This window comes from Ursus americanus, chromosome X, assembly GCF_024610735.1.
Source record: "Ursus americanus isolate L20-20 chromosome X, mUrsAme1.1.p, whole genome shotgun sequence".
In the NCBI taxonomy this organism is placed as follows: Eukaryota; Metazoa; Chordata; class Mammalia; order Carnivora; family Ursidae; genus Ursus; species Ursus americanus.
In genome coordinates this window covers 16,196,056-16,222,442 of record NC_142164.1, presented here as the reverse complement: position 1 = coordinate 16,222,442, position 26,387 = coordinate 16,196,056, and the positions used below count along the sequence as shown (strand labels likewise).

The 26,387-nt window shown below is 40.1% G+C and overlaps 1 protein-coding gene and 1 pseudogene across 1 annotated transcript in view; one reads left to right on the top strand and one right to left on the bottom strand.

The window, feature by feature from the left end:
• Positions 1-15,479, top strand: part of LOC123787081 (P2R1A-PPP2R2A-interacting phosphatase regulator 1-like) — a 47,916-nt gene extending 32,437 nt beyond the window's left edge. Inside the window, exons 9-12 of the mRNA XM_087859432.1 lie at positions 50-138; positions 739-800; positions 5,294-5,382; positions 13,571-15,479. Coding sequence (XP_087715558.1) covers positions 50-138; positions 739-800; positions 5,294-5,382; positions 13,571-13,648 — 318 coding nt within the window. The 3' untranslated portion in view covers positions 13,649-15,479. The remainder of the gene's footprint in view (positions 1-49; positions 139-738; positions 801-5,293; positions 5,383-13,570) is intronic.
• Positions 15,480-17,230: 1,751 nt separating this feature from the next.
• On the bottom strand, positions 17,231-17,775 carry LOC123787083 (ubiquitin-ribosomal protein eL40 fusion protein pseudogene; annotated as a pseudogene).
• Between the last annotated feature and the right edge of the window lie 8,612 nt (positions 17,776-26,387).

Here is a 26,387-nt window from a genome sequence, read left to right as displayed (position 1 = left end):
TTCTGAGAAGAGTGGTGGTTTTAAAACCTCTGTTCTAATTTGGTTTTAGCAATGTTTTCCTCCATCGTTACAAACTTGTGTGAGTTGCACCACTTTGCCTCCAAGTCCTATTCCCAGTCCTACGCGACAATTTACAATGTAAGTTTATGTTGTATGAAAATATACCAAGTTGCTTATTAAATAAGAATTTTAGAAACTTTTAAGAAATGACAGCTCCAGGTTCTATGACAACCAAAGAAGTCGTGTGTTTTTAGCTAAATTACAATGCCATTGTTTTGATTTATTATTTTGTATTTTGAAACGAATCAAGTGATTAAGAACATGTGAGAACATGCGAACACAAGAAGAATCAGTAATTCATTAGCCCCGTTTGAACATAGTCTTCCTCCCCAAGTTTGATGATAAGGATCAGAGCTAATTCTTAAACTGTAAACAACTGTACCTGCTCATTTACCTAAGATCTTCACCTTGATTCGAGGCGAGTCACAGCCAGAACTGTAGGTCTTTCTAGCTTCCCCCCCCCGCAATTTCAGAGAATCTGAATCCTTGTAAATTACAAGACAGTTTGCTGTCCTGAGGCATTCCTGTTTTTAACCCAGATTTAGAGAAAAGCAATGAAACGATGTGATACTACACAGTCCTTTTTTAGTGTTTGTCCTTAGATCTATTATAATGAAATAGTCATAGCTGATTTTGTTCAAATTTTTTCTTGTAATGATTGTCATAATTTTATTTTAGAAGAAGTCAAAACCCCACCAACATTATTAGACCAAGTATCTGTGGACCATTAAAAAGAAAAGGTACTTTTATCTACCAGCAAAAATAAATATAACTTCAAATTATTTTTATAAAATATCATACAAAATCAAGTGTTATAAGAAATTTATTTTAAAGGATTTATTTAAAATATATTTAATAAGTTATTAGAGGCCTTTCGCTTTACTCAAAACTGTGTAGAGACAATTTTAAAAGCTATAAAGTGCCATATAAGTGTGAATTGAGGAATTTAATTCCAGTTTAGTCAACTATTATGATTTTCATTATGTAATTCACCAAGCTAGCTGCCTTAAATACTTCCTGAAACAAGGTGGGGAATGAATGAATGAACAAAGAGAATGAATCAGTCCTAATACTCCACTGAATCTCAACCCCTGCCCTGGCTGCCGCCACACCTACTTGTTGACATCATATGAATAAGTTGACACAAATCAGATCCACTTACTACACTAAAAATATATGCTAAGGTATGTGTTCTCTGATGTTTCACTTCTTTATGGGGGTTAATTTTGGTTAAATATATGGAAAATGACCCACCTACCCAGTAATAAAAGAGTAGTGGGAAAAACAGAAGGGGTTTGTTTTGTTTTGTTTTGTTTTGTTTTGTGTTTTAACTCCCACAGCCCTGGAACCTATTTCTCAACCCTGCCTCACTAAGCTAGGTTGTTCTTCCTTTTTTGTTAATACCACTACTGAGTTTAACTATAACAGGGAGGGAAAATTGATAAATAGGAAAGGAGGTTAAACTTTTAAAATGTGTATTTATGAAAAATTCATTAAGACAGGAAAGAAGAAGGAGAAGGAAAAAAGAGGAAAAGGGGGAACAAAAAGAGGAGAAGAGGAAGGAGGAGAGCAAGACTATAGGGAAAGAAATTGAAATGTACTTCAATCTTGCATGTATTTTGGATTAATTAATGGCAGTTGCCCTAACAACACATCTTTTTTTTTAATAATTTTTTTATTATGTTATGTTAGTCACCATACAGTACATCCCTAGTTTTTGATGTAAAGTTCCATGATTCATTACTTGCGTATAACACCCAGTGCACCATGCAATACGTGCCCTCCTTACTACCCATCACCAGCCCATCCCATTCCCCCACCCCCCTCCCCTCTGAAGCCCTCAGTTTGTTTCCCAGAGTCCATAGTCTCTCATGGTTCATTCCCCCTTCTATTTACCCCCCCCTTTCTTCTTTCCTTTCTTCTCCTACCGATCTTACTACTTCTTATGTTCCATAAATGAGTGAAACCATATGATAATTGTCTTTCTCTGCTTGACTTATTTCACTTAGCATTATCTCCTCCAGTCCTGTCCATGTTGTAGCAAATCGTTCTTTTTGATGGCTGAGTAATATTCCATTGCATATATGGACCACATCTTCTTAATCCAGTCATCTGTTGAAGAGCATCTCGGCTCCTTCCACAATTTAGCTATTGTGGACAATGCTGCTATGAACATTGGGGTGCATATGCATATGGTGCTCCTTCCACAATTTAGCTATTGTGGACAATGCTGCTATGAACATTGGGGTGCATATGGCCCTTCTCTTCACTACGTCTGTATCTTTGGGGTAAATACCCAGTAGTGCAATTTCTGGATCATAAAAATTGAGCTACCCAAACAACACATCTAACTCAGCATGTACTTATTATATTCTAAGACTAAGACTGGATCAATTCCAGAAAACACTCTTTCAAACTAAGCACTTTGTTTTGTGATGATGGATCAATGTCCTAGCTCAGGGGTCTTTTGCATGTGCTGTGAAGTTAGCGGCTAGTGTTAAATTAAATTTAAATATATTAAGTTTAAGAGCTGTTAGAAAGTTGGAGTCATTTTAGTATTTAAAATAAAACATGCTTAGGGGCACCTGGCTGGCTCAGTTGGTGGAGTGTGTGACTATTGATCTCGGGGTTGTGAGTTCAAGCCCTATGTTGGGTGTAGAGATTACTTAAAAATAGAATCTTAAAAAAAATAAATCTGTAAAATAAAATATGCTTGAATTGAAGACAGTGTTATACTAAATTAAAATAATTCTCCTTTTGGGGAGCCTGGGTGGCTCAGTCAGTTGAGCATCCCAACTCTGGATTTTGACTCAGGTCATGATCTCAGGGTCGTGAGATCAAACGCCTCGTCGGGCTCCACGCTCAGCAGTCTGCTTCTCTCTCTCTCTTTCCCTCTCCCTCTGCCCCTCTCCCCTTTTGCACGCTTTCTCTCTCTAAAATAAATAAATCTTGGGACACCTGGGTGGCTCAGTTGGTTAGGCGTCTGCCTTCAGCTCGAGTTGTGATCCCAGGGTCCTGGGATCAAGTCCCACATCTAGCTCCTCACTTGGCAGGGAGCCTGTTTCTCCCTTTCCCTTTGCCTACCACTCCCTTTGCTTGTGCTGTCTCTGACAAATAGATAGATAAAATCTTTTTTAAAATAATAAAATAAATAGGGGCGCCTGGGTGGCTCAGCCATTAAGCATCTGCCTTCGGCTCAGGGCATGATCCCAGCGCTCTGGGATCAAGCCCCACATCAGGCTCCTCCACTGGGAGCCTGCTTCTTCCTCTTCTTCCTCTCCCACTCCCCCTGCCTGTGTTCCCTCTCTCGCTGGCTGTCTCTCTCTCAAATGAATAACTAAAATCTTTATAAATAAATAAATAAATAAATATTTTAAAAAATAAAAACAATTCTCCTTTTAAGACATTTACACATAAAACGTTTTATGACATTGAAAATTCCTGGAATTTTCTTAGAATTTATGATTTAAAAAATTTTTTGTATTATAATTTTCACACAATACACTTGGTTTCTGCCCAGTATCTTGGTGGATGTGGCATGTCTCACACAAGCGTCTCATACCTGGTTTTCAGTTACCCTGGAGGACGACTGCCTCCTTTCTTTGAGGTATCCCCTAAGAACTCCAAAACTAATTCTATATGTATTACATAGTCTGTATTTTAAGTCAGACCCTTCCAAACACAGCCTGTACAAGTTTGGTCAAAATTCATGTGGAATTTTAGATACAGTAACAGATTAAACAGAAATTTAATTTTATTTATCTGTTTGGGAATATGAATATCCATTTGGGAAACAACAAATGGTGTCTTATTTGGAGCCTATTAATACAAATGAAATGTGGGGAAAGAAGGTATAAAAAATCCAAAGAGGTCTTGGGTGGGGGAGAAAAAAGAACGAGGACGATATAAAATGGGAGAGAGTATGAGATAGCAGTTAGGATCTCCAAGCACATGAAGATGTGCTGTATGGTGATAAGCTATACCTACTTCCACTAGAAGTAAGAGCAAATAAGGCTTCAAGTGGGAATTCTGAGAAATCTGCAGAAATCAGACAGCTATAAAGATTATTTTACAATAATGGTTTCGGCAAAGAAAATTTCAATTTTTTTAAATGATGAATTTGTCTTGATATGTCTAGCTTTTAATTTAAACCCAAAAGGAAAGATGAGTAATTTTTCCATAATGGTGTAATTGTAATCTGGCGTGGGACAGGATACCCAGACCTCTTTTGAGCTTTACGAGCCATGATTATACTCCTAAGGAAGGTCTGTGGAATCTCTATTTCTAGCGAGGTATATATTGCGCCATATATATATATATATATATATATATATATAAAGATTTTATTTATTTGAGAGAGAGAGAGTGTGTGAGCAGGGGAGGAGCAGAGGGAGAGGGAGACAGTCACCAGCACACTCCGGGATCATGACCTGAGCTGAAGGCAGACACTTAACTGACTGAGCCGCCCAGGCGCCCCCTATATTTTATTTTGAAGTAAACTCTATACCCAACATTGGGCTTAAACTCACGACCAAGAGTCACATGCTGTACCGACTGAGCCAGCCAGGTGTCCCTACTCCTAGGGATATTTTTTAATGAGTAGATGGCCTTTGTGTTTTATCATTCAAATTCCACCCTATGAGTTATGGGCTTGAACATCAGTTTTCTCTCATTCAGACACTGTTATCACATGATGGTGTAATAATGTGCAGATTTTAGCATTTACTTTGATGTAAAGATTACAGCAGTGCAGTTTTTTGAGATTAGATTTGTCTCCTTAATCTTTAAAAGCATTTATTTTGTTCATTGTCTGCTATAAAAGAATTGGTCTATTTATTGTATATGTTTGGCAAAATAAAGATAGCAACAACCTAAACATTTAAAATAAGGAATGAGATTAAATTATGGTATGGCCATACTACATAACCCTATAAAATCACGTTGTAGAATTTAGCTACTAATATGAGAAAATTATAATCATTAAAAACAAAAAGGTTACATATTGGTATTATATATGATACAAATCAAATTTTGTTTAAAAACAATCATGTGTACACACACATATTTAGGACTTACTGTAAAGTGGTTATCTCTGGGTAATGGGGATATAACACTTTTTCCTTTGTTTTTATGTATCTTAAAGTATTTGCAATGAAAAAGTTTTACTTTTACAATTAAAAGCAAAAGCATGTTAGATAACACATATCTACTTTGATCTGCTTTTTTGTCATAGGTGAAATGACATTTGAAGATCAGCCAAAGAAAATTTTCCAAGGCACAACCAGCAAGCTTTCTTCTGATACTACTCAACAGTCTGATACGGTGAGTATTAACATGAGGTTTTAAACATTCATTGGCCATTTTTCACTTGCTTTTTAAATCTATTCTTACTGTTGTATAAATTCAGAAGTATTATTAAATATTTTAGAAGTTATAAAACTAATATCCCAAATGAATGCTATTAACTTTAGTTCTTCTCCCTAACATTTATGTGTGATGTTAATATATGCTGGATACATTTTTAGAAGTGGGGTCTTGGCATTTGATTAAGAGGTATTAGAGAAGGGGTGCCTGGACAGCTCAGTCAGTCAAGTGTCCAACTCTTGGCTTCAGCTCAGGGCGTGATCTCAGGGTCGTGAGATCGAGCCCCTTGTTGCAGCGTCGGGGGCGGGGGTTGCTTTGAGCTCAGCACAGAGTCTGCTTGAGATTCCCACTCCCTCTCCCTCCTCTTCTGCTCCTCTCTCTCTCAAATACATAGAATCTTTAAAAAAAAAAAGGGGGGGTATTAGAGAAAATATAAAAATGCAAGCTTAGGAAAAAGTCATCTTCTGCCCATCTTTTCTTCCTTGGATTTTTCTGTGCTTTGTTAGGCTGAGCGTATTATTGAAAAGCATGCCAAGAAAGCATGTTTTAATAATCAAGATGGGAAATGCTGTGAATAGGTTTTTATTTAATGTTACTGTTGGCTTTGTTTTACTGCTCTTGTGAAATTGCTCTTGTAACTAGTGCCAGTTCTTTGCTTCACATATTTTGTGTTCATTTGTAGACAAAGCCGAGGGCACAGAGATCTTTTGCATTCTGTTATTGACGAATGGCATTTTCTTCTCCTAGTCTATCTTTAGATATTCTTGATGGAAACAATAGTGGTATGGGATCTTCTTGTAATTCACCAGTTAGAATCAGCACTGTCACAATCTCCCATATGATCTTCTGATTCTCATTCTCCATTTATTGTGGTAGATGAACTTTCAACTAAGTGATTCACCCATCCCAAGACCTTCTCACCAGCGGAGAAACACGTTTGCTTCTCTCTTCCCCCCTCCCCCCGCCCTCTCTCACACAAGTTAGAGCAACTATTTCTTATTACCTTATTTTCTTAGTTTCCTAAAATACTATTTATCTACAGAATTTGCATATCTAATTGCTGTGTATGCCCTTAAAACCAATGTAGTGATACCTTCAAAGATGTTTTCCAAATAAGAACTATATTGAAGATACAATCATGTCTTCAAGCTGCTAATGTGTAGAAACATGCTGCACCTTGATTTTTTTAAAACATAAGTGAAAACTATTTATTTATATGAGTGAGTAGATAAAATTATAAGTCCTGATGAAATATAATTGTTCCATTAATCAACAAGTAAAATAATTTTTTAGGTTATGTGCTGAATGCCCATGCTAGTTCCTAATGATATTTTCAATAATTGCTAGTTTCCTCTTGGTAAGGAAAAATCACCTATCTTAGAGCAGTTTTTAAAACTAAGCTAGTTATACTTTGCTGATACAAGGATTGCCTATTTTGCACATGAATCCTCGGATGTTTAATTTGTTGGGAAGGAATAGGTAGGGGAAACAAGATGTAAAAAGGTGATTGAATAGCAAGAAAATAATATGTAATTGGGCTTCACTCAATTTGTACTTAACCTGATTATCCCTGATCAATTTTGTATTCTAATTAAGTGTGGAAAAAAGACAATGTTGATAAATTGTGGTCTTTTACATTTCCATGAATTACTTTTTATTCATCATCATAACTACTGATTTGATTAAATAAGGCTTAATATGTTAGAGTTTTTCTGCAAGAATCATATACTTTCAGTTGTTCCCTAAGGACTACAAATGTTTGTTTAAACCCCAATTTTCTATTCAAAAGTCTTAAGGATTTTCTGAATAAGAAAAATTATGTGTTAAAAATTTAAAATCTAAAGTGAGTACTTTAAGTAATTGAGGATAGCATTAGCATTTTGAAAAATAGAAATGTATCCTCATGAAGTTCAGAATTAGTTTAAATTTCCTCAGCTAATGAAATAGGAATGGTTATCTAAAATATTTATAAAAAGTTTTTCCTTGTCATTAGAAATGATCAGAATGACAAAAATGGGATGTAGGTATGTCCCACATGGGAAAAAGACTATTACATCAAGAATTGTTTGACAGGGGCACCTGGGTGGCTCAGTGGGTTAAGCGTCTTCGGCTCAGGTCATGATCCCAGGGTCCTGGGATCAAGCCCCACGTTGGGGCTCCCTGCTCCTGCTGAAGCAGGGAGCCTGCTTCTCCCTCTCTCTCTGCCTCTCCCTCTGCCTCTCCCCCCGCTATTGCTCGTGTGCTCTCTCTTTCTCTCTCTCTCGCTCACTCACCCCCCCCCCGCTCAAATAAATAAATAAAATCTTTTTAAAAAGAGAATTGTTTGACAGTGGCCCCAATGGAATTGATTAGCATGGCTAGATATGTAGGGGAAGATTTTGTTCACCTATGAATAAATGAATATTTATGAGATGACTGGGATCCTGATAGTCTCTGGAAACTGGGACAGGATTCTACAAATCGGCCAAGAACAAGGGAACTATCAATATTGCCTTTGTAATTCAGCTTCTATACTTGCCAGACCCTTAGTGGACCAATTGTGAACATACATGGGGGCCCTCCTGAGCTGAGGTGTGACGGCAGTGATGTTCCTTGCTGAAAGTGTAGATCATGGACAGACAGTGTCCTCATGTATTATTGACACTTGAGCGAAAGAAAAAAAAAGGTTTGCAAAATATTCAGGTACAAAGACCAAGGATGGAGGTAGTGAACAATGGGAGTGGGACTGCTACTCAGTTGTTTCAAGAGCTTTTATTTTAATTTATTTTTTAAAGATTTTATGTATTTATTTGTCAGAGAGAGAGAGTGGGCACACAACTGGGGGAGCAGCAGGCAGAGGGAGAAGCAGGCTCCCCACTGAGTAGGGAGACCTATGCGAGACTCAGCCCCAGGACCCTGGGATCGTGCCCTGAGCCTAAGGCAGACGCTTAACCGACTGAGCCACCCAGGCGTCTCATAAAGAGCTTTTAATCAATAAATCTTGGTAATCTTGACAATCTGAATGCATGTCTTTTCAACTCAGACAATTCCTTTCACTCTATTCAATTAGTTTTTATTGTTTTAGCTGTACTCCAGGATGCCACAACTTACTATAATATGCTCAGATTCAAGGACTTTGTAGTTGGTTTTCCAGTCTGTTGCCTTTTGAGCTTTTGTATTGGGAGGCTCTGTTTCTTTTTTCTTTTAAGATTTTATTTATTTGAGAGAGAGAGTGAGAGTGATCACGAGCAAGGGGGAACGGGAGAGGGAGAAGCAGACTCCCCGCTGAGCAGGGAGCCCAATGCGGGACTCGATCCCAGGACCCTGGGATCATGACCTGAGCCGAAGGCAGACACTTAACCGACTGAGCCACCCAGGCGCCCTGGGAGGATCTGTTTCTTAAATGATTTTTCATTTCTTAAGTGGTTTTCAGACCAAAGTAGTTCTAAATTTTACATGATATTTTTTGTGGTTGATTTTTTCTTTTTTTTTTGTTATTGTTGTTTCAAGTGTTTATTTAAATTCTAGTTAACATAGCGTGTAATATTGGTTTCAGGAGTAGAATTTAGTCATTCATCACTTATATATAACACCCAGCGCTATCACAACATGTGCCCTCCTTAATGCCCATCATCCACTTAGCCCATCCCCTGACCACCTCCCCTCCATCAACCGTCAGTTTGTTCTCTATAGTTAAGAGTCTGTTTCATGGTTTCTCTCTCTCTCTCTTTTTTCCTTAATGTTCATCTGTTTTGTTTCTTAAATTCTACATATGAGTGGCATCATATGGTATTTGCCTTTCTCTGATTAACTTATTTCACTTAGCATAATATACTCTAGCTCCATCCATGGCATTGCCAATGGCCGAGTAATAGTCCATTATATACCACATCTTCTTTATCCATTCATCAGTTGATGGACGTTTTGGCTCTTTCTATAGTTTGGCTACTGTTGATAATGCTGCTATAAACATCAGGGTGCATGTGTCCCTCCAAATCAGTAGTTTTGTATCCTCTGGGTAAATACCTAGTAGTGCAATTGCTGGGCAGGGAAATACAAATCAAAAGTACAATGAGGTATCATCTCACACCTATCAGAGTGGTCGATTATTTTTAGTTATGGTAAGACTATATTTTGTTATCCTAAACATGCCAAGGAATCATCATGTCAGTTTTCATAGTAAAAGACATGTACTCGTCTGCTAGGGCTGCCGTAATAAAGTACGACACACTGGCTGGCCTAAACAAAACAGATTGGCTCACAGTTCTGGAGGCTGAAAGTCCAAGATCAAGTTGTCCTCAGAGGTAGCTCCTTCTGGAGGCTCTGGGGGAGAGTTTGTTAATGTCTCTCTCCTAGTTTATGGTAGGTGCCAGAACGCCTTGCCTTGCAGACATATCACTCCAGTCTCTGTCTCTGTCATCATATGGGCTTCTCCCTGTGTTCCCGTGTTTTCATGCGGTTGTTATAAAGACACCAGTCACTGGATTTAGGGCCCAAGATAATCCAGTATGACTTCATCTTAGCTTGATTACATCTGCAAAGACCCCATTTCCATCTAAGGTCACATGTGCAGATACCAGGGGTTAGGACTTCAACATCATCTTTCGGGGTATATAATTTAACCCATAGTAGAATACTTTTGGAGTTTTTATTTTTGCTTGTTTCATTTTTCTTGTTAGTTTTTTAAATCATCTATCTTATAACCCATTTTAAAAACTATGAGAATAAGAGGTGACTGTATTGAACATAGCACTGGTATGTCTTCTTATATATTATAAATATTTGCTTATTTATAAATATATATGTATGTTTATATACAGATATACTAGTTTTCACATTGTCAATAAAAGAGTAAATGAAAGTGGGAGTATGTTTGTAAAATATTTTCAGAGCATCATTTTTAAGCCTTAATATGTATGTATTCAGGTTCAATCAAATATTCCTATTTTACTTATAATGTTATAAAAGAGCAGCACTCCACAGCACGCCTGCGTGGCTCAGCCGTTAAGCATCTGCCTTCGGCTCAGGTTATGATCCCAGGGTGCTGGGATCGAATGCCGCCATCAGGCTTCCTGCTCAGCGGGGAGCCTGCTTCTCCCTCTGGCTGCCGCTCCCCCTGCTTGTGCTCTCTTTCTCTCTCTCGCTCTCTCACTGTCTCTCTCTGACAAATAAGTAAAATCTTTAAAAAAAAAAAAAGCAGCACTCCAGATTCATCCTAACATGAAGACTCACTGCAGTAATAAGTAAGGTTCTCAGGTCAGGGGGGAAAAATATGGTTCTGAAGATTTATAATGACTAAATCAACCAATCAAGCTTGTAATTTCAAGCATATTCAATTTAGTATCTAATGAATACTTTCCGTGTCCAGGAAACTATACTTAAAATTGTAGGATGTAGGAAGATGAGTAAAATACCATCCCTCTCTTCAAGCAGAATAAGTACAAAAATAATACTGATACCAGCAGTCTAAGATAAGATGACCACAGATACACATATGAAAGGACCTCTGAACTATGAAAGTAGGAGAGAAAAACAATATTGGAATGATAGGATTTTAGAAGCCCTTTAGTTTACCTCTCAATGCAGAAATCCTTTTAAGAATTCCAGACAAATTATCTTTTAGCCTTAGTTTGAAACCTTACAGTAATGAACCGACTTTTCTCACACAACAGTTCATTCTGCTGTTGGACAGCTCTCACTATCAGAAAGCTCTTACGTTAGAAGGGGGGCTGGGGTGAGAATTTGTATCTAGGTGGCCTGTTTCATTGGCTCTTTAGAACGGAGGCAAATCAAATGAGCTATTAAAAGCAGATGAGTTAAGATTCTAATTCTGCATTAATCTTTGTCCCTGCTCCTTGAATTATTACTACTCCCACTACAGGATATATTTAATCTCATCTCCTAAATGAATTTTTAAAATTCACCTAGAAGCAACTATATATAAATATCCATGATGAAAATGCATGTATGGTACTTTGGATATCTATGGAGAAAACTAATTACAATTTGCCTCAAGTGTTTTTAAATATTTTAGATCTTAAAAGTTGAGCTTGAAAAATCTATCATATAGGTAGACTTCACTGTCAGATAGTTGAAACTATGCATTTAGAAAAGGCCAAAGAACAATAAGTACTCTGGCAAAAAGGTAGCTTTGTTTCCCTTAAGTTTCATGATATCTCACAGATTTCTTCCGATGTGGTTCTTAACCCAAGAGTAAATGAGATTGCTTTTTATAAATGTGTATAACGTATGGGTGGAGAGAGTCATCTGTCATACTGGAATCTTGGAAACTTGTTCAACTTTCTTAATAGTAGGAGACTTAATGACCATGGCCTCTCAAAAGAAATACATTAAATTAATGCAGTTATTAATTGAATCCTGTAAATTGATCAATAATATATATATTTTTATATATTATATATATTTATATATTATATATTTTTATATATTATATATTATTATATATGTATATATAATTATATATATTATATATATGTATATATAATTATATATATAGGATATAGGATATATAGGATAAATAATATATATTTATATATATTATTATACATTTATATAATGTATAATATTATATAATATATATTTATATAATATATTTATATTTATATTATTATATATTTATATGATATTTATATATTATATTTATATAATAATATTTATATATTTATATAATAATATATATTTATATATATAATTGATCAATTGTGTATATATATATATATGATTAGAGATCTCAGTGGCATCACTGACAGCAAAGTAAACTGGTAACGGGAATGCCCAGACTACAGTATGAGTGCAGGAGTCAGGAGACCCGACTTGTGGCTCCAGGTCTGTCACTCACTCTGTATGACTTTCAACAGGTCACTTCACCGATCTGGGCTTCAGATTTCCAATCTGTAAAATAGAGTTGAACTAGGTATTTACAAGATCCTTTCTGCCTCTTAAAATTTTATTGATTCTGTGAAAGCATCTGCCTTCGTCTTTGCCACTGTCACAGTGAAAGTCACGATGGCATTAAGCTTCAGAAGGCTTTAAGAAAATATTTAGGAAATTAGAGAGCCTTATGCCTAATATTTTTATTCTTTCTGGCAACAAGAAACTCATTTTGTTCAGCCTCATCAATAGTTTCCTCTCTTCTATGAATTATGCATGCTTTATGATGAAATGTGGAAAGCTAATTTCCCCCTGGTTTCTTGTTTTGTGTGGATAAATGATCCTCTCAGGATTTCCATATTAATAACAAGTTCCCACTGACAAAGCACTCACCATAAAATTTTCTTTCTAGTAACTACAGCGTGAGACAAAACAAAATAAAGATACACTTGGTATGTTTGTTTCAGAGAAGCAAAAGAGACAGGGCAAAAAAATCTATAAAATCTTGGGCACAATTGACATTCAGAAGTGCTTAACTAGTATTAGAACACAGACTACCAGCAAAATAGTTCTTCTTTTTCCTTGATAATCATTATATGGCTCTAAGAAAAACCTCTAACTTCAGTTCAGTTGATTTCATGGCCTGGCTCTTATGCTTGGTAACTCTCCACTGAACACAAACAAAAAAGGACACACTTGAAAGTCGCAAACAGCTGGTTTGTGACTTTGTGCTGAGGAAGGAAATATTTTGAAATTACATTATCCCATGGAGGAACCTAATTATACTTTCCGTTTCTAGCCCCACTCTTATGTGAGGGGGGGGTTAGTTTGCTTGCTTAACTAGACTTATATTAAAGTCTGCAGTGGTTTACATCGAGTCCTATTCTTAGATAACCTTTTCGTAAGTGTGAAGCCTTTGGAAAGGAAGGTTCTGAGGCTAACATGTTGGGGCTATCAAGGCAAGTTCAGCTAAGACTCTTAAACTTTAATTGGAATACATTCCCATGCCACATTGATTAGCAGAGATTTAAAATTTGTTTGTAGTATACATGGCTGTTGAGAGTTTGGTGAAACTGGTGTTGAAATCCCCTGTGGTGGGTTCTTAATGTCCTTTCTGGACGAAGTTTGGTAGTATGTATCACAAGCCTTCAAAATATGCACATCTTTCGATATAGCAATTCTTGAAATTTTTCTTAGGGAAAAATATGGGATAGGTTGAAAAGGATGTTTACCGTAATGTTATTTGTAGTCATGAAAAATGTAATGTTTTCAACAGATGGTGCTGGAGCAACTGAATATCCACATGCCAGATAATGAAGTTGGACTCCTACCTCACACCGTACACAAAAATTAATTCAAAATAGATCAATGACCTAAATATTAAGAGCTAAAACCATTAAATTCTTAGGGAAAAAACAGGGGTAAATCTTTATGACCTTGGATTTGGCAATGGATTCTTAGATATATCACTAAAAACATGAGCAACAAAAGAAGAAAATAGATAAGTGGAACTTTATCAAAATTAAGAACATTTGTGCATGAAAGGACATTAACAAGACAGTGAAAAAGATAACCTATAGAGCAACAAAAAATATTTGTAAATCATATCTGATGAGTTTAATCTAGACTATGTAAAGAAGTCTTATAACTCAGCCATAAAAAGACAAACAACCCAACTAAAATATGGGCAAACTACTTTATGATTAGACATGTCTCCAAAGAAGATATACATATGGCCAATAAGCACATGAAAAGATGTTCCACATCTTTAGTCATTAGGGAAATGCAAAATAAAACCACAGAGAGAGATCACTTCATACCCACTAGGTTGGCTAGAATCAAATAGATAGTAACAAGTGTGGGTGAAGATGTGGAGAAGTAGAGGACCTTTGTACACTGCTGTTTGGAATGTAAAATAGTGCAGTGACTGTGGAAAGCATTTTGGCAGTTCCTCAAAATACTAAGCATTAAACATATAAAACATATTAAACATCCACAAAATATTAAACTCTATGATAACATAGAGTCATCATAAGATCCAGCAATTTCACTCCTTGAAAACCAGGACTCAAATAAATACTTGTATGCTAGTGTTCCTTGTGGCATTGTTCACAATAGCCAAAAGGTGGCAACAACCCAAGTGTCCGTCACCAGATGAATGGATGAAAATGTGTTCTATACATACAATGGGATATTGTTCAGCTATAAAAAGGAATGACGTTCTGGTACATACTACCACATGGATGAAACTTGAAAACATTGTGCTAAGCGAAATAAGCCAGACACAAAGGGACAGATATATTGCATGACTCCCCTTACATGAGATATTTAAAAATAGACAAATTCATAGAGATAGAAAGTAGATTAGAGGTTACCAGGGGCTGGTGGGAGGGGGAATGGAGAGTTATTCTTAATGTGTATAAAGTTTCTGCTTGGGATGATGAAGAAGTTTTGGAACTAGATAGTGGGAATGGCTGCACGTTGTTAATGTAATCAGTGCCACAGAATCGCATACTTAAAAGTGGTTAAAATAGCATGTTCTACGTAAAAAACAAAAAACCTAGTATTTAACACTAACGGATCAGTTAAGCCCTCATTTCTCAGGGTGTTTTATAAAATGTGAATAAGTAAGTGTCCCGAAGAATGAAAGAAGTGGAAGGCCATGGGGAGTCTATGGTCAAGTAAGTTTAGGAAAATCAGTTAAAATCATTTCTTTAACATTGTGAAAGCCCAACAAAAGAGATGTGGTATAAAGCATTTTTAAACTGTTTAACTTAAGTTCTTGGTTTTGAGGGTCATCTTATGAGATTTATGTTATGTAGACCCTTTGGAAAACATTGGGTTAAACAAATTACAGTACACTCATTCCATGGAAATCTGTGCACCCATTAAGAATGATGACATGGTCATATATCACTTGACATGGAAGGATGTTTATACTTTATTGTAAAGTAAAAAAGCAGTGTGATTAATGGGATTTCATTTTTGTTTTAAAAAAGTATATGTATATATTTTATATGGATATATAACAGAAAAAAGTTTGTAAGGCTGTATGCCAAAATGCTTAAGTCTCTGGGTGGTGGGAAGATGGATGATTTTGTTTTCATTTGTTTTTCTCTTTGCTTGTCTGTATTTTCATATTTTTCCACGTGGAATATTGGTTACTTATATAATCAAAAAATAATAGAGGTTAAAATAAATATATTTTAGAAACCTATCTGCAGTTATTAATTATACAAGGGAGGGGATGAGGGGCTCAGGACTCCCTTACCGCTTGTTGGACTCTTCACTTACTTCTATTAACTTTCACTGAAGGAGAGTCAAAGGGCCTTTCAACTATTAGAAAGATCTACTCATGGGGCGCCTGGGTGGCTCAGTTGGTTAAGCAACTGCCTTCGGCTCAGGTCATGATCCCAGGGTCTTGGGATCAAGCCTTGTATTGGGCTCCCTGCTCTGCGGGCAACCTGCTTCTCCTTCTCCCTCTGCCACTCCCCCTGCTTGTGCTCTCCTGCTCTCTCTCTGTCAAATAAATAAATAAAATCTTTTAAAAAAAGAAAGAAAGAAAGAAAGTTCTATTCATTCAAAAATGCTTCCTGATATGAACTGCAATCTACCTTCCATCATTTGGTCCTAATTTGTCATAGGGAATGCCACAAAATAAACAAAATCCAGCTCCTAGTAACAAGTATTGGTGAGGATATGGAGAAATAGGACCCTTGTACATTGCTGGTTAGAATGTAAAATAATGCAGTGACTATGGAGAACATTTTGGCAATTCCTCAAAATATTAAACATAGAATTATTATATGATCCAAGAATTCCACTCCTTGGAAACCAGGACTCAGACACTTGTATGCTGTTCCTTGCAGCATTATTCACAATAGCCAAAAGGTGGCAACAACCCAAGTGTCCATCACCAGATATTTGGCAGGAGCGACCATCTTTCTCCTCTAGGTTTGCATTCTAGTCTTTATGAGATGGTTTCTAGATCTTGTTACCATCCTAGCCATTGGCCTCTGAACATTTTACAGTTTGTCAATATCCTTCAAGTGTGGTACCCAAAAATGACCACAACACTCCACACGTTTCTTTTCACATCTCATTATCAGTTCCTTAAAAACTGTGATATTCGATTTCTCTAATTAAAAAAGTAATTTCAGAATACTTCCCAGTTCAGTGTGACTGTACTTGAAATCCTATCAGAAGATTATATATGAGATACTCAATTAGCTATTTTCCCATCTTTTAATTTCTAAGTTATATAGACGAATAAAATATTCCAGATCAGTTCCTTATCCAGTCTTCTGCATTTATTAAAACCTTAGTAGAACTTTTTATCAAGCACCGAAAGGAGCATGAGAAGAGCTTTCATACTACTGGGGAGGGCAAGAGAGTCCCCGCAGTCAAGAACCTCTTGTCCTATACCATTTGCTACTCTTTTTCCCAATCATCGGTTCCAGTTTTTGGACAAGGTCAAGCTGCGTCCGGAGTTATTGGCCTCTCTCTTGACAGGCACCTAACAAGATGACAGTGACAAGCCGGGGTTCATGGTGAATATCATTTCTTGTCTTTGATCTGATCGCAGTTCCCCTGACCAACCTACTTTATACATTGGTCTTCTTTCCAGCCTAATCAATCCTTTGCATTTTATCCCTTTTATCCCACATGGCAGGCACTATTTAAAAGATCCTAGTAAACTGTATGTACCAGCTCCAAAGAGCATTAGCCCAATGCCTTCCACCGCGCATCGGTGCCTGTGTGCCCACTCGTTTCGTTTGGTGGTGGTTGTTGTTGTTGTTGTTGTTGTTGTTGTTGTTGTTGTTGTTGTTGTTTTTCACTGCTCCAGTCAGTGGAAGGCAAGCTTTATTGAGGCCCCAGGGCCTGGAGGCTTGGGCAGGAGGCTGCCCCGCAGGCAAAGTAAGGCAGTGGAGGGGGCTTATTTGACCTTCACGCGGCCCAGGTTGTGGGCGTGGCCTCGCTTTTTCTTGGCGGCAGTTGACGGCTCTGGGGTGCAGATGAGAATAACACTCACGGCAGATCGCCCTGTCACAGTTGTATTTCTGCCAGCCGGTGGAGGGAAGGCCCCATGAGGCCACCCCCCAGTGAAGCGCCAAGTGCAGGGTGGACTGTCTCTGGATATTATAGCCCAAGAGAGTGCGGCCATCCTCCAGCTCTTTGCCTGCAAAAATCAGATGCTGCTGGTCCGGCGGGGTGCCCTCCTTGTCTTGGATTTTGGCTTTGACATTCTTCGTGATGTCCCTGTGCTCGAACTCTAGGGCGATCGTCCTGCCCATCAGAGTCTTCGCGGATCTGCATCTCTGCGTCCACAAGGCTGCCGCCGCCACCCCACTCGGCCACCTCGTTCTATGTGCTTTGTTTTTTAGTTTCGCCATCGTAGGAACTGCATCTCGGGGCATAGTTTACATAGGCTGTTTAATACGCATACTTGCTAGGCGGAAGTAACTTTAAATCTTCAACTTTTGGGGGCACGTGGCTGGCTCAGTTCGGTAGAGGTATGACCCTTGATCTGGGTGTTGTGAGTTTGAGCCCCACATTGGGCATAGAGATTACATAAAAAAAGCATGAAAAATAAATTAAAAATCATAAAAATATTTTTAAAGTCTTCAACTTTTTAAGAGTTTTCCATTTACACTGATTCTTAAAATCAACTTTACTGAGATCTAATTTACATACTTATCACAGATTGCACCCATCTTAAGCTTGCAATCGAGGTGTAGACCACTTCCATTGACACGGAAAATGGTCCTTTGTAGTTACTGCCCGCCCCCACTGCTGGCTTCAGGTCATGCCTGATCTCCTTTTCTTTCTCACTATAGATTAGATTCTCTTTCATAAAATTTCATATACGTATGTAATCCTATAGTAGGTACTCTTTTGTGCCCGGCTGGTTTTCTTAGAATGTCCTTAGACCATCCATGCTGCTTCCCATATCAGTAGCTCATTGCTTTTTATTGCCGAGTCGTATCTCATTGGAGGAATAAGGCACAACTGGCTTGTCCGTTCACCTTTCAATGCACATTTGGGTTGTTTCCAATTGGGGGCCATTATGAATAAAGCTGCTATGAATAGGTGTGTTTTAACTTTTGTATGGATGTATATTTTAATTTCTCTTGCATAAATACCTAGTAGCATTGCTATATTATAATGGTGAGTGCATGTTTACCTTTATTAAGAAATCGCCAGCCTGTTTTCCAAAGTGATTTCACCATTTTATATTCCCACTAGCAATGCGTGCTCATTTAAGTAGTTCATGTGTGTGGTTCATTTAAACAGCGTTTTCATTTTGAGATCCTGCTGTTCTAAAGGATTTGTTGTGTTAAATGTTGCTTAGGATAGGAGAGCCGTCAGTGAAAGTAAGGAAATGTGTTTAAATATGTTTATTTTATTTAAAAAATGTTCATCAGATTATATTTGTTTTCAAAGAATTTACCTTGTAGGTCATGGGTTTTGTTATTTGGCCAAATGCAATTATTCATTACTGTTTAAAATGATCAGCTAAAGGGCATACTTCCTTCATTTTTTTAAAAAGATTTTATTTATTTGAAAGCACAGCAGGGGGAGTGGCAGGCAGAGGGAGAGGGAGAAACAGGCTTTCCGCTGAGCGGGGAGCCCGATGTGGGGCTCAATCCCAGGATCCTGGGATCATAACCTGAGCCGAAGGCAGACACTTAACCGACTGAGCCACCCAGGCGCCCCGGCATACTTCCTTCAAAAGATAATCCCAGGGGCACCTGGGTAGCGCAGTCAGTTAAGCGTTTGCCTTCCGCTCAGGGCGTGATCCCAGCGTTCCGGGATCTAGGAGCCTGCTTCTTCCTCTCCCTCTCCCCTGCTGTGTTCCCTCTCTCGCTGGCTGTCTCTCTGTCACATAAATAAATAAAATCTTTAATAATAATAATAAAAAAAGATAATCCCAGTTGATTTAGAGAATAAACTGACCTGACTTCTCCAGAGTCTTCTAAAATTCTTAGGATAGCTTCATATGACTTCCCATCTCTTTTAATTAATGTCAAGATAAATTCATAGATAAATCATACTCAAAGAAAAGCTATGACCTGCTGCGCTCCCAGTGACATAGTAAATGCATATATGGCCTCCCAACCTCCCTCACTTACTGGCAAGAGAAGGGTCTGACTTTAGAGTTAGTGGGTATCTGGAAAGCTATGAAGCGTGGTATCGGCCTTTGGCTCTTGATGACAAGAAAGGAATTTTTTTAAAAAAATGAAACAAAACACTAGATGTACTTGGTCTATTTCACCTTATCCAAGAGCCAAGGGTTTATGGAGCACATGTTACCAAGCAACAGGCTTTGCTAATCTCACTTGAGTGAATAGGAATGCCAGTGTAAGTGCCGGGGTTGTTTGAGTCTTGCCTGGGACTCCTCAAATGCTGGGCAAGAGAAGGAAGCCATTCGTGTACTAGAAAACGTGGTGCCTCATTCACCAGACCGTCGACTAAAGGATTTTGATCTCTCCTTTTCTACATTGTGAAATTGGGAGTAGTGTGCTCGCCTCTAGGGATTTCTATCTGATCACAGATGGTCTGCACAAAACAGATTTAGTACCGCTTTCCTCTGTGATCTAGGACCCCCATTAACACATCACATTTGTGGGCTATTTGGGGTCATTCGGCAATGCCCGCCATGCACCAGAGAACTGACCCCTCTGCTGCTCCCTGTTTTGTTTCCATGAGAACCTTTTCTTTCATCTTCAATTTTCTCTGAGCCATTTGAAGATATTATTTACTCTTCACAAGAGTTCATCTTTCCTTTATAAATCAAATATTGAAGGACCGCACCAACGCGCACATCCCAGGGTTACTACATTATATTGACCTTTTCCTGGTTATAAGCCTTTCACGGAACCTGGAGTCATCTGTGTGACTTTGTGGAATTATTAGTCAGTGGTAACTGAAACCAGGGAAAGACATATCTCCGGTTCAAATTCTTCGATTGAGTGCTTCAGAGTCCCATAGTGTTTCCTATGAACGAAATGGCTTTTTTTAGAAACGAAGCGCACTCGTCAGGAAGTTGAATAGCAGGAGTACGCTCTGAGAGACAAAGCGGGTTACAGAACCTAGGCACTGTGTCTCTGCTGCTGTGTTAGTTATCGTATTTATATTCTGCTGCTTTCCCCGAAGGATGTGAACTGGAGGAAATGAAAGTTGACACAGTTTGTCTTCATTTCTTCCCACCTTGCTTTCTGCTGCCTGTTTCCCCCCAGCTGCCCCGGTGCCAGCCTCCCCTCCTCCGCTGGTATCTGCCCAGGTTTGCCCTCGGCCAAAAGGGGCCAGGGCCGTCGCGCCAGAGGCTCATCTTCTTCGCTCTTCGCACCAAAACTCCCATCCCATGCGAAGAAAAAGGAACCCTCCTACACTATTGGTGGGAACGCAAACTCAGGCATTCAGTGTGGAAAACAGTATGGCGGTTCCTCAAAAAATTAAAAATGGAACTACCCGGGCGTATGAGTGGCTCAGTGGGTTAAGCATCTGCCTTTGGCTCAGGTCATGATCCCAGAATCCTGGGATCAAGTCCCGCCTCGGGCTCCCTGCTCAGCGGGGAGTCTGCTTCTCTGCCCCTCCCCTGGCTCATGCTCTCTCTTTCTCTCTCTCTCACTCTCTCTCTCTCTGTCAAATCAATCAATAAATAATCTTTTAAAAAAATAGAACTACCCTATGATCCAGTACTTCCACTACTATGTATTTACCCGAAGACACAAAAACACTAATCTGAAGGGATACATGCTCCCCTGTGTTTTTAGAAGCTTTATTTACAATAGCCAAGATATGAGAACAGCCCAAGCGTCCATCGAGAGATGAATGGATAAAGATGAGGTGTGAATGTATACATGTATATTCGCACACACATATACACACAATGGGATATTACTCAGTCATCAAAAAGAATGAAATCTTGCCATTTGCAATGACATGGATGGAGCTAGAGGGTATAATGCTAAGTGACATAAGTCAGTCAGAGAAAGACAAATACCACAGGGTTGCACTCAGATGCGGAATTTAAGAAGCAGAATAAGCAAACAAAGAAAACAAGAGACAAACCCAAAGACTCTTAACTCTAGAGAACACACTGCTAGTTACCAGAGGGGAGGTGGGTGGGGGGATGGGGACTGAGGAGTGCACGTGCGGGCCGAGCCCCGGGTGATGTGTGCAAGCGTTGGCTCTCTCTGTTGTGCACCTGAAACTAATACAGCACGGTACGTGAACCACGCTGGAGTGAAAAAGAAAACCCCATCCTAGCAAGTCTGAAATCAACGTGGGCATTCTGATTTAAGTTCTTCACGGCAAATTTAAGGGCACCGATGAATTTAACCCCAGGGAGGGTTGTTTGTATTTTAAAGCAGTAATTCAGTTCTAACCTCAGCCGTTGACATTTTGGGGGGGCAGTGGTCAGGGGATGATGTAGCTGGGAGCTTCTGTCCCTTTCCTGCCCTCTTTCCAGTGCTCCCCCCAGCACAACGAAGAGTGGGCGGAACCATGGGCCTTCTCTCCTCTGTCCCCATTATTGTTCCCATGTGTTTGGGAGCAAGCTGAGACTTAGGAGGGTTACGCGGTGCCCAAGTTTCGTCCTGGGGACAACAGAGGCACCTTTAGCAAAAGGATCTGCTGCATATAATACGCTCGGCTTCCTGGCACATGCGAAGCACACAATTTTACAAAGTGCTTGTTGTGTTTGTTCTTGTTTACCAGCTGGCGTCGGAAAGGAAAGGAAGAGGCCAATCCTAGGTACCTTCCTGTCTCCCTTTCCAGGCATTGATGGCATGCCATACTGCGCCTCCACTTACACCGGTGTTACAAAGCTTCCTTTAAAATAACTTTAAGTGGGAAGAAGTAAGTTAATTCAAGCAGAATCATTAGGTATCGGGTGGTATGTGGATATGGCAGTGATGGTGACGAGTAAGGTCAAACTCTGTCGTGGAGCAGCCACTCTAATACTGTACTGTGAAATATTAATATTAATGATGAATATTACTATCCCCCCTACTCCCAGCACTCCTGATCCCCTCCAGCCTGCTCTACTTTTTCTTTTTCCTGTAGCACTTACCACCTTCTTTTTTTTCTTTTTAAAGATTTTATTTATCTATTTGAGAGACAGAGAGAGAGAGAGAGCACAAGCAGGGGGAGCAGCAGAGAGGGAGAAGCAGGCTCCCCGCTGAGCAGGGAGCTGGATACAGGGCTCCATCCCAGGACCCTGGGATCATGACCTGAGCTGAAGGCAGATGCTTAACCAACTGAGCCATCCAGGTGCCCCCTTCATATTTTTTAAAGATTTATTTATTTGAGAAAGAGAGAGAGTACAAACAAGGGGAGCAGCAGAGGGAGAAGGAGAAGCAGATTCCCCACTGAGCAGGGAGCCCAACACGTGGGACTCGATCCCAGGACCCTGGGATCATGACCTGAGCTGAAGGCAGACTCTTAACCCACTCAGGCACTCTAGGACTTATCCCCTTCTAACACTTTCTGTAGTTGACTTACTATCTTTATTGTTTGTCTCTCTTTGCTGGAACATAAGGTCCTCCAGGGCAGGAATCTTGTTCTGGTTTTGTTCGTTAAGTGAACACAGTGCCTAAAACAGCGCATGGCCTATTGGAGATGGTCACTACATACGTGATGACTGACCGAATGAATGACCGTGGCATCAGCCATCCTTTATAATCTGGTCCTGCTCTATTTTCCAGCCTCATCTCTCGTCACGCTCCTCTCTGTGTGTCGCTGAGGCCGGCGGAGTCCTGTGCACACCCTTTGCTCCCCCATCTCTGTGCATTTACTTAAACTCTTTCCTTTGCCCTGAGTAAATAATCACAGATCTACGCAAAGATTTGTTATAAAAATGTTCATCACTCGGGGTGCCTGGGCGGCACAGTCATTAAGCGTCTGCCTTCGGCTCAGGGCGTGATCCTGGCGTTGTGGGATCAAGCCCCACATCAGGCTTCTCTGCTATGAGCCTGCTTCTTCCTCTCCCACTCCCCCTGCTTGTGTTCCCTCTCTCGCTGGCTGGCTCTCTCTCTGTCACATAAATAAATAAAATCTTTAAAAAAATGTTCATCACAGTCTGAGTTTGTATCAGTGAAAAATTTGAAACAGACTCAATACCCATCCATCAGAGTTAAGTTCGAGAAATCACAGTAACTCCCACTTGATGGAGGACAGTTTGGCGCCATCTATCAAAATTACAAATGCGCCTAGCCTTCGAATGAGCAGTTCTGCTTTTCGGAGTTTACCCCACAGATACACTTGCTCATATACCAAATGGATGTGTGTTGGTGACCCACTGCGGTGCTTTCGTCACTCCTATTAGACACAGCAGTGACAGAACTCATTAAATTATTATGTGGAGCTATATTTATTGACATGGGAAAATCATAATGGCTGGCATTAATTCAGGCACTGCGATAAGTGCTTTTACATATTTTTATCTCATTTAATCCTCAGAACAGCCCTGTGAGGTAGTTACTATAATAGTCCTCATTTTACAGAGGAGGAAATGGATTCAGGGAAGTGAATTTACTAATCCAGGGTCAGGCAAGTACTAAGTAGCAAAGCTGAGATGTCGGAAATATTTTATGACAAAACAATATGTACACTATGACCCACTTTTGTAAGAAAAAATACATATAGGGGCACCTGGGTGGCTCACTCAGTGAAGCGTCTGCCTTCGGCTCAGGTGAGGATCCCGGGGATCCTGGGATCGAGTCCTGCATCGGGCTCCCCCTGCTCTCTGGGGAGCCTGCTTCTCCCTCTGCCTGTCACTCCCCCTGCTCGTGCTCTCTCTCTCTCTCTCTTTCTGACAAATAAATAAAATCTTTTAAAAAATGCATATAGATATATAAATGTATAGATGTGCATATAAAAAGCTTGGAAAGAAATATATCAAAATATTAACAGTAGGCTGATGCGACTGTGGGCGGTTTCTCTCTTCTTCTTTTTGCTTGTAATTTTCTGATCGTTCTATTACATTTGGGGGCTGACTCGGAGGGAGGAAGTGCCACCAGGAGGCATGAATTACTGGGGTCATTTTAAAGATGACTGCGTTTAAAAAGTTTGGCGGTAGTGCAGAACAGTGACACAGATTTATTTATGGGAAGTGTTTCTAGACTGAGAGGAGAAACACCAGTGGGGAGGGAGTGCTTGCCCAAAGGGAAAGAGGGTGGCTCCTGGGACCAAGTGGCGACCTTGAGGAGGAGGTCCCTGTCCCCATGAGGCTGAGGGGTGGGGGAAAGGCAGAGAACCGGGAGAGGGTGAGGCAAAGAGGGAGACGCAAGAGCCTTCCTGCCCAATGACCTGTGTCCTATGGCTGAAATCCAAAGCTGGCCCCCTACTGAGGGTGGTCAGGCGGAGGCGGCTGGGTAGGGGATCTGAGGAGAGGGAGAGGATTTGGAACAATCGCTGAGAGAAATGTGATACAGATATATAAAAGGACTGCCTCGCAGCCCGTGGGGCCCCGCTGAGGCTGGCTGGCCTGGCCTTGTCGCGGAGCCAACTGCGTGACCTTCTCCTGCGATAGCCAGCAGCCGGGAGTGCGGGGTGGAGAGAATGGACGGTGGGGCTTCCGTCGGGCTGGGGATTGGCCGAGCAGGTGCTGCCCAAGGTCACTGGGAGGGTGAGTCCAGGGGTCGGTGGTAGCTGGCGTGGCTAAACGGCTGGTCAGGGGCCCGACTCGGAAGGAGGAAAGGGTGCCAGCAGGCTACTGATGGCCTCTGGGAAAGCAGAAGGGAGGAAGGACAGGCTGGTGGCCGCGGGGGCCCCGAGAGTGCCAAGGGAGACCAGTAGGAAGCGGGGGTCAGGGGGGTGTTCCTGAGTCTGAGATGCTGAGGCCTCTCTTACGGAGGCCTGGGAGGAAGCGGGAAGGGCAGCGGGAAAGCGTGCGGATAAAAGGGTGAAGAGGGCATTAAAATAGCACGTAGCTGATGGACGACAGTTTGGCAGTATCCACCAAAATTCCAAAGGCACGTTCCCTCTCAGCCAGCAGTTCCGCTTGGAGGAGCTTCTCATCCAGATATACTTACTTGCTTTTGTGCGAGATGAACGTGTCAAGTGAGTCATTGCAGCAAGGAGTGGGACGGCCACGGGTTGGAAGCAGCCCAAAGGTTCAGCCGTAGTGCCTTAGCTCAACGCATTGTGGTTCATAAAATGGAATGCTAGGTAGCCGAAAAAAGGAGGACGTTTCTCTTATTAAGTGGAAGGAGCGAGGTAGAGATCAGTGGGAATAGTTCAGTCTATTTGCTCACGCGTGCGTAAAACACCCCCTTGAAGGACACATAGAAAATTGTTCAAACAGGTCGCCTCTGAGGAGGGAGAGCTGTTGGCTGGGTGACAGGATTTATTTGGAAAGCAACTTTTCACTTGTCCTTTTGTGTTGTAGCTTTTTCTTTCTTTTTTCTTTTCTTTCTTTCTTTTTTTTTTTTTTTTGCTTTCGCTTTATGGACGTGTAATCAACAACTAATTTGTATATATTCAAGGTATACAATGTGATGTGCCTTTTGAATTTTGAGCCATGTGAATGTATTACTTACTGAGGGACTAAAGTAACTAACTAAAAAATTATACATAAGCATATATCTATCTATGTATAATTTGGAGCTCTCTTCTAGATATTAAATCATTCAAATAAAAGCACAACAAAAACTCCCACTGGAGAGTTTGCTTCAGGCCAGTCAGTTTGCCAGGGTAATGGGTGGGAATTTGGCCGCGATGAAATTGACCGTGTGTCAAAATAATTGCTGAGCCTGGGTGACGGGTAGCTGGCGGTCCATTTTCATCTGCAACATGAAATCGCCACTTTAGTAGGGCAAAAATGCTCACGTCGCAGCCATTTCATGCAGTTTAAGCTAATGGTGTTCTCATTATTTTTGTAAATTTTCCATAATATAAAAGTTTTCAAAGAAAGGAAAACAGATGAGCTCCCACCAGGCTCTTGCTGGGAATATTCATGTTCTTTCTCTTCCCGGCTCTTGTATCTTGTAATTGAGTGGAAATTCCCATTCCCCCATCGCTTTCTGAAACAGCAGTACTGCCTCCCTGATTCCCTTTATTCCAGGACCTGGTACTATTCTCAGGAT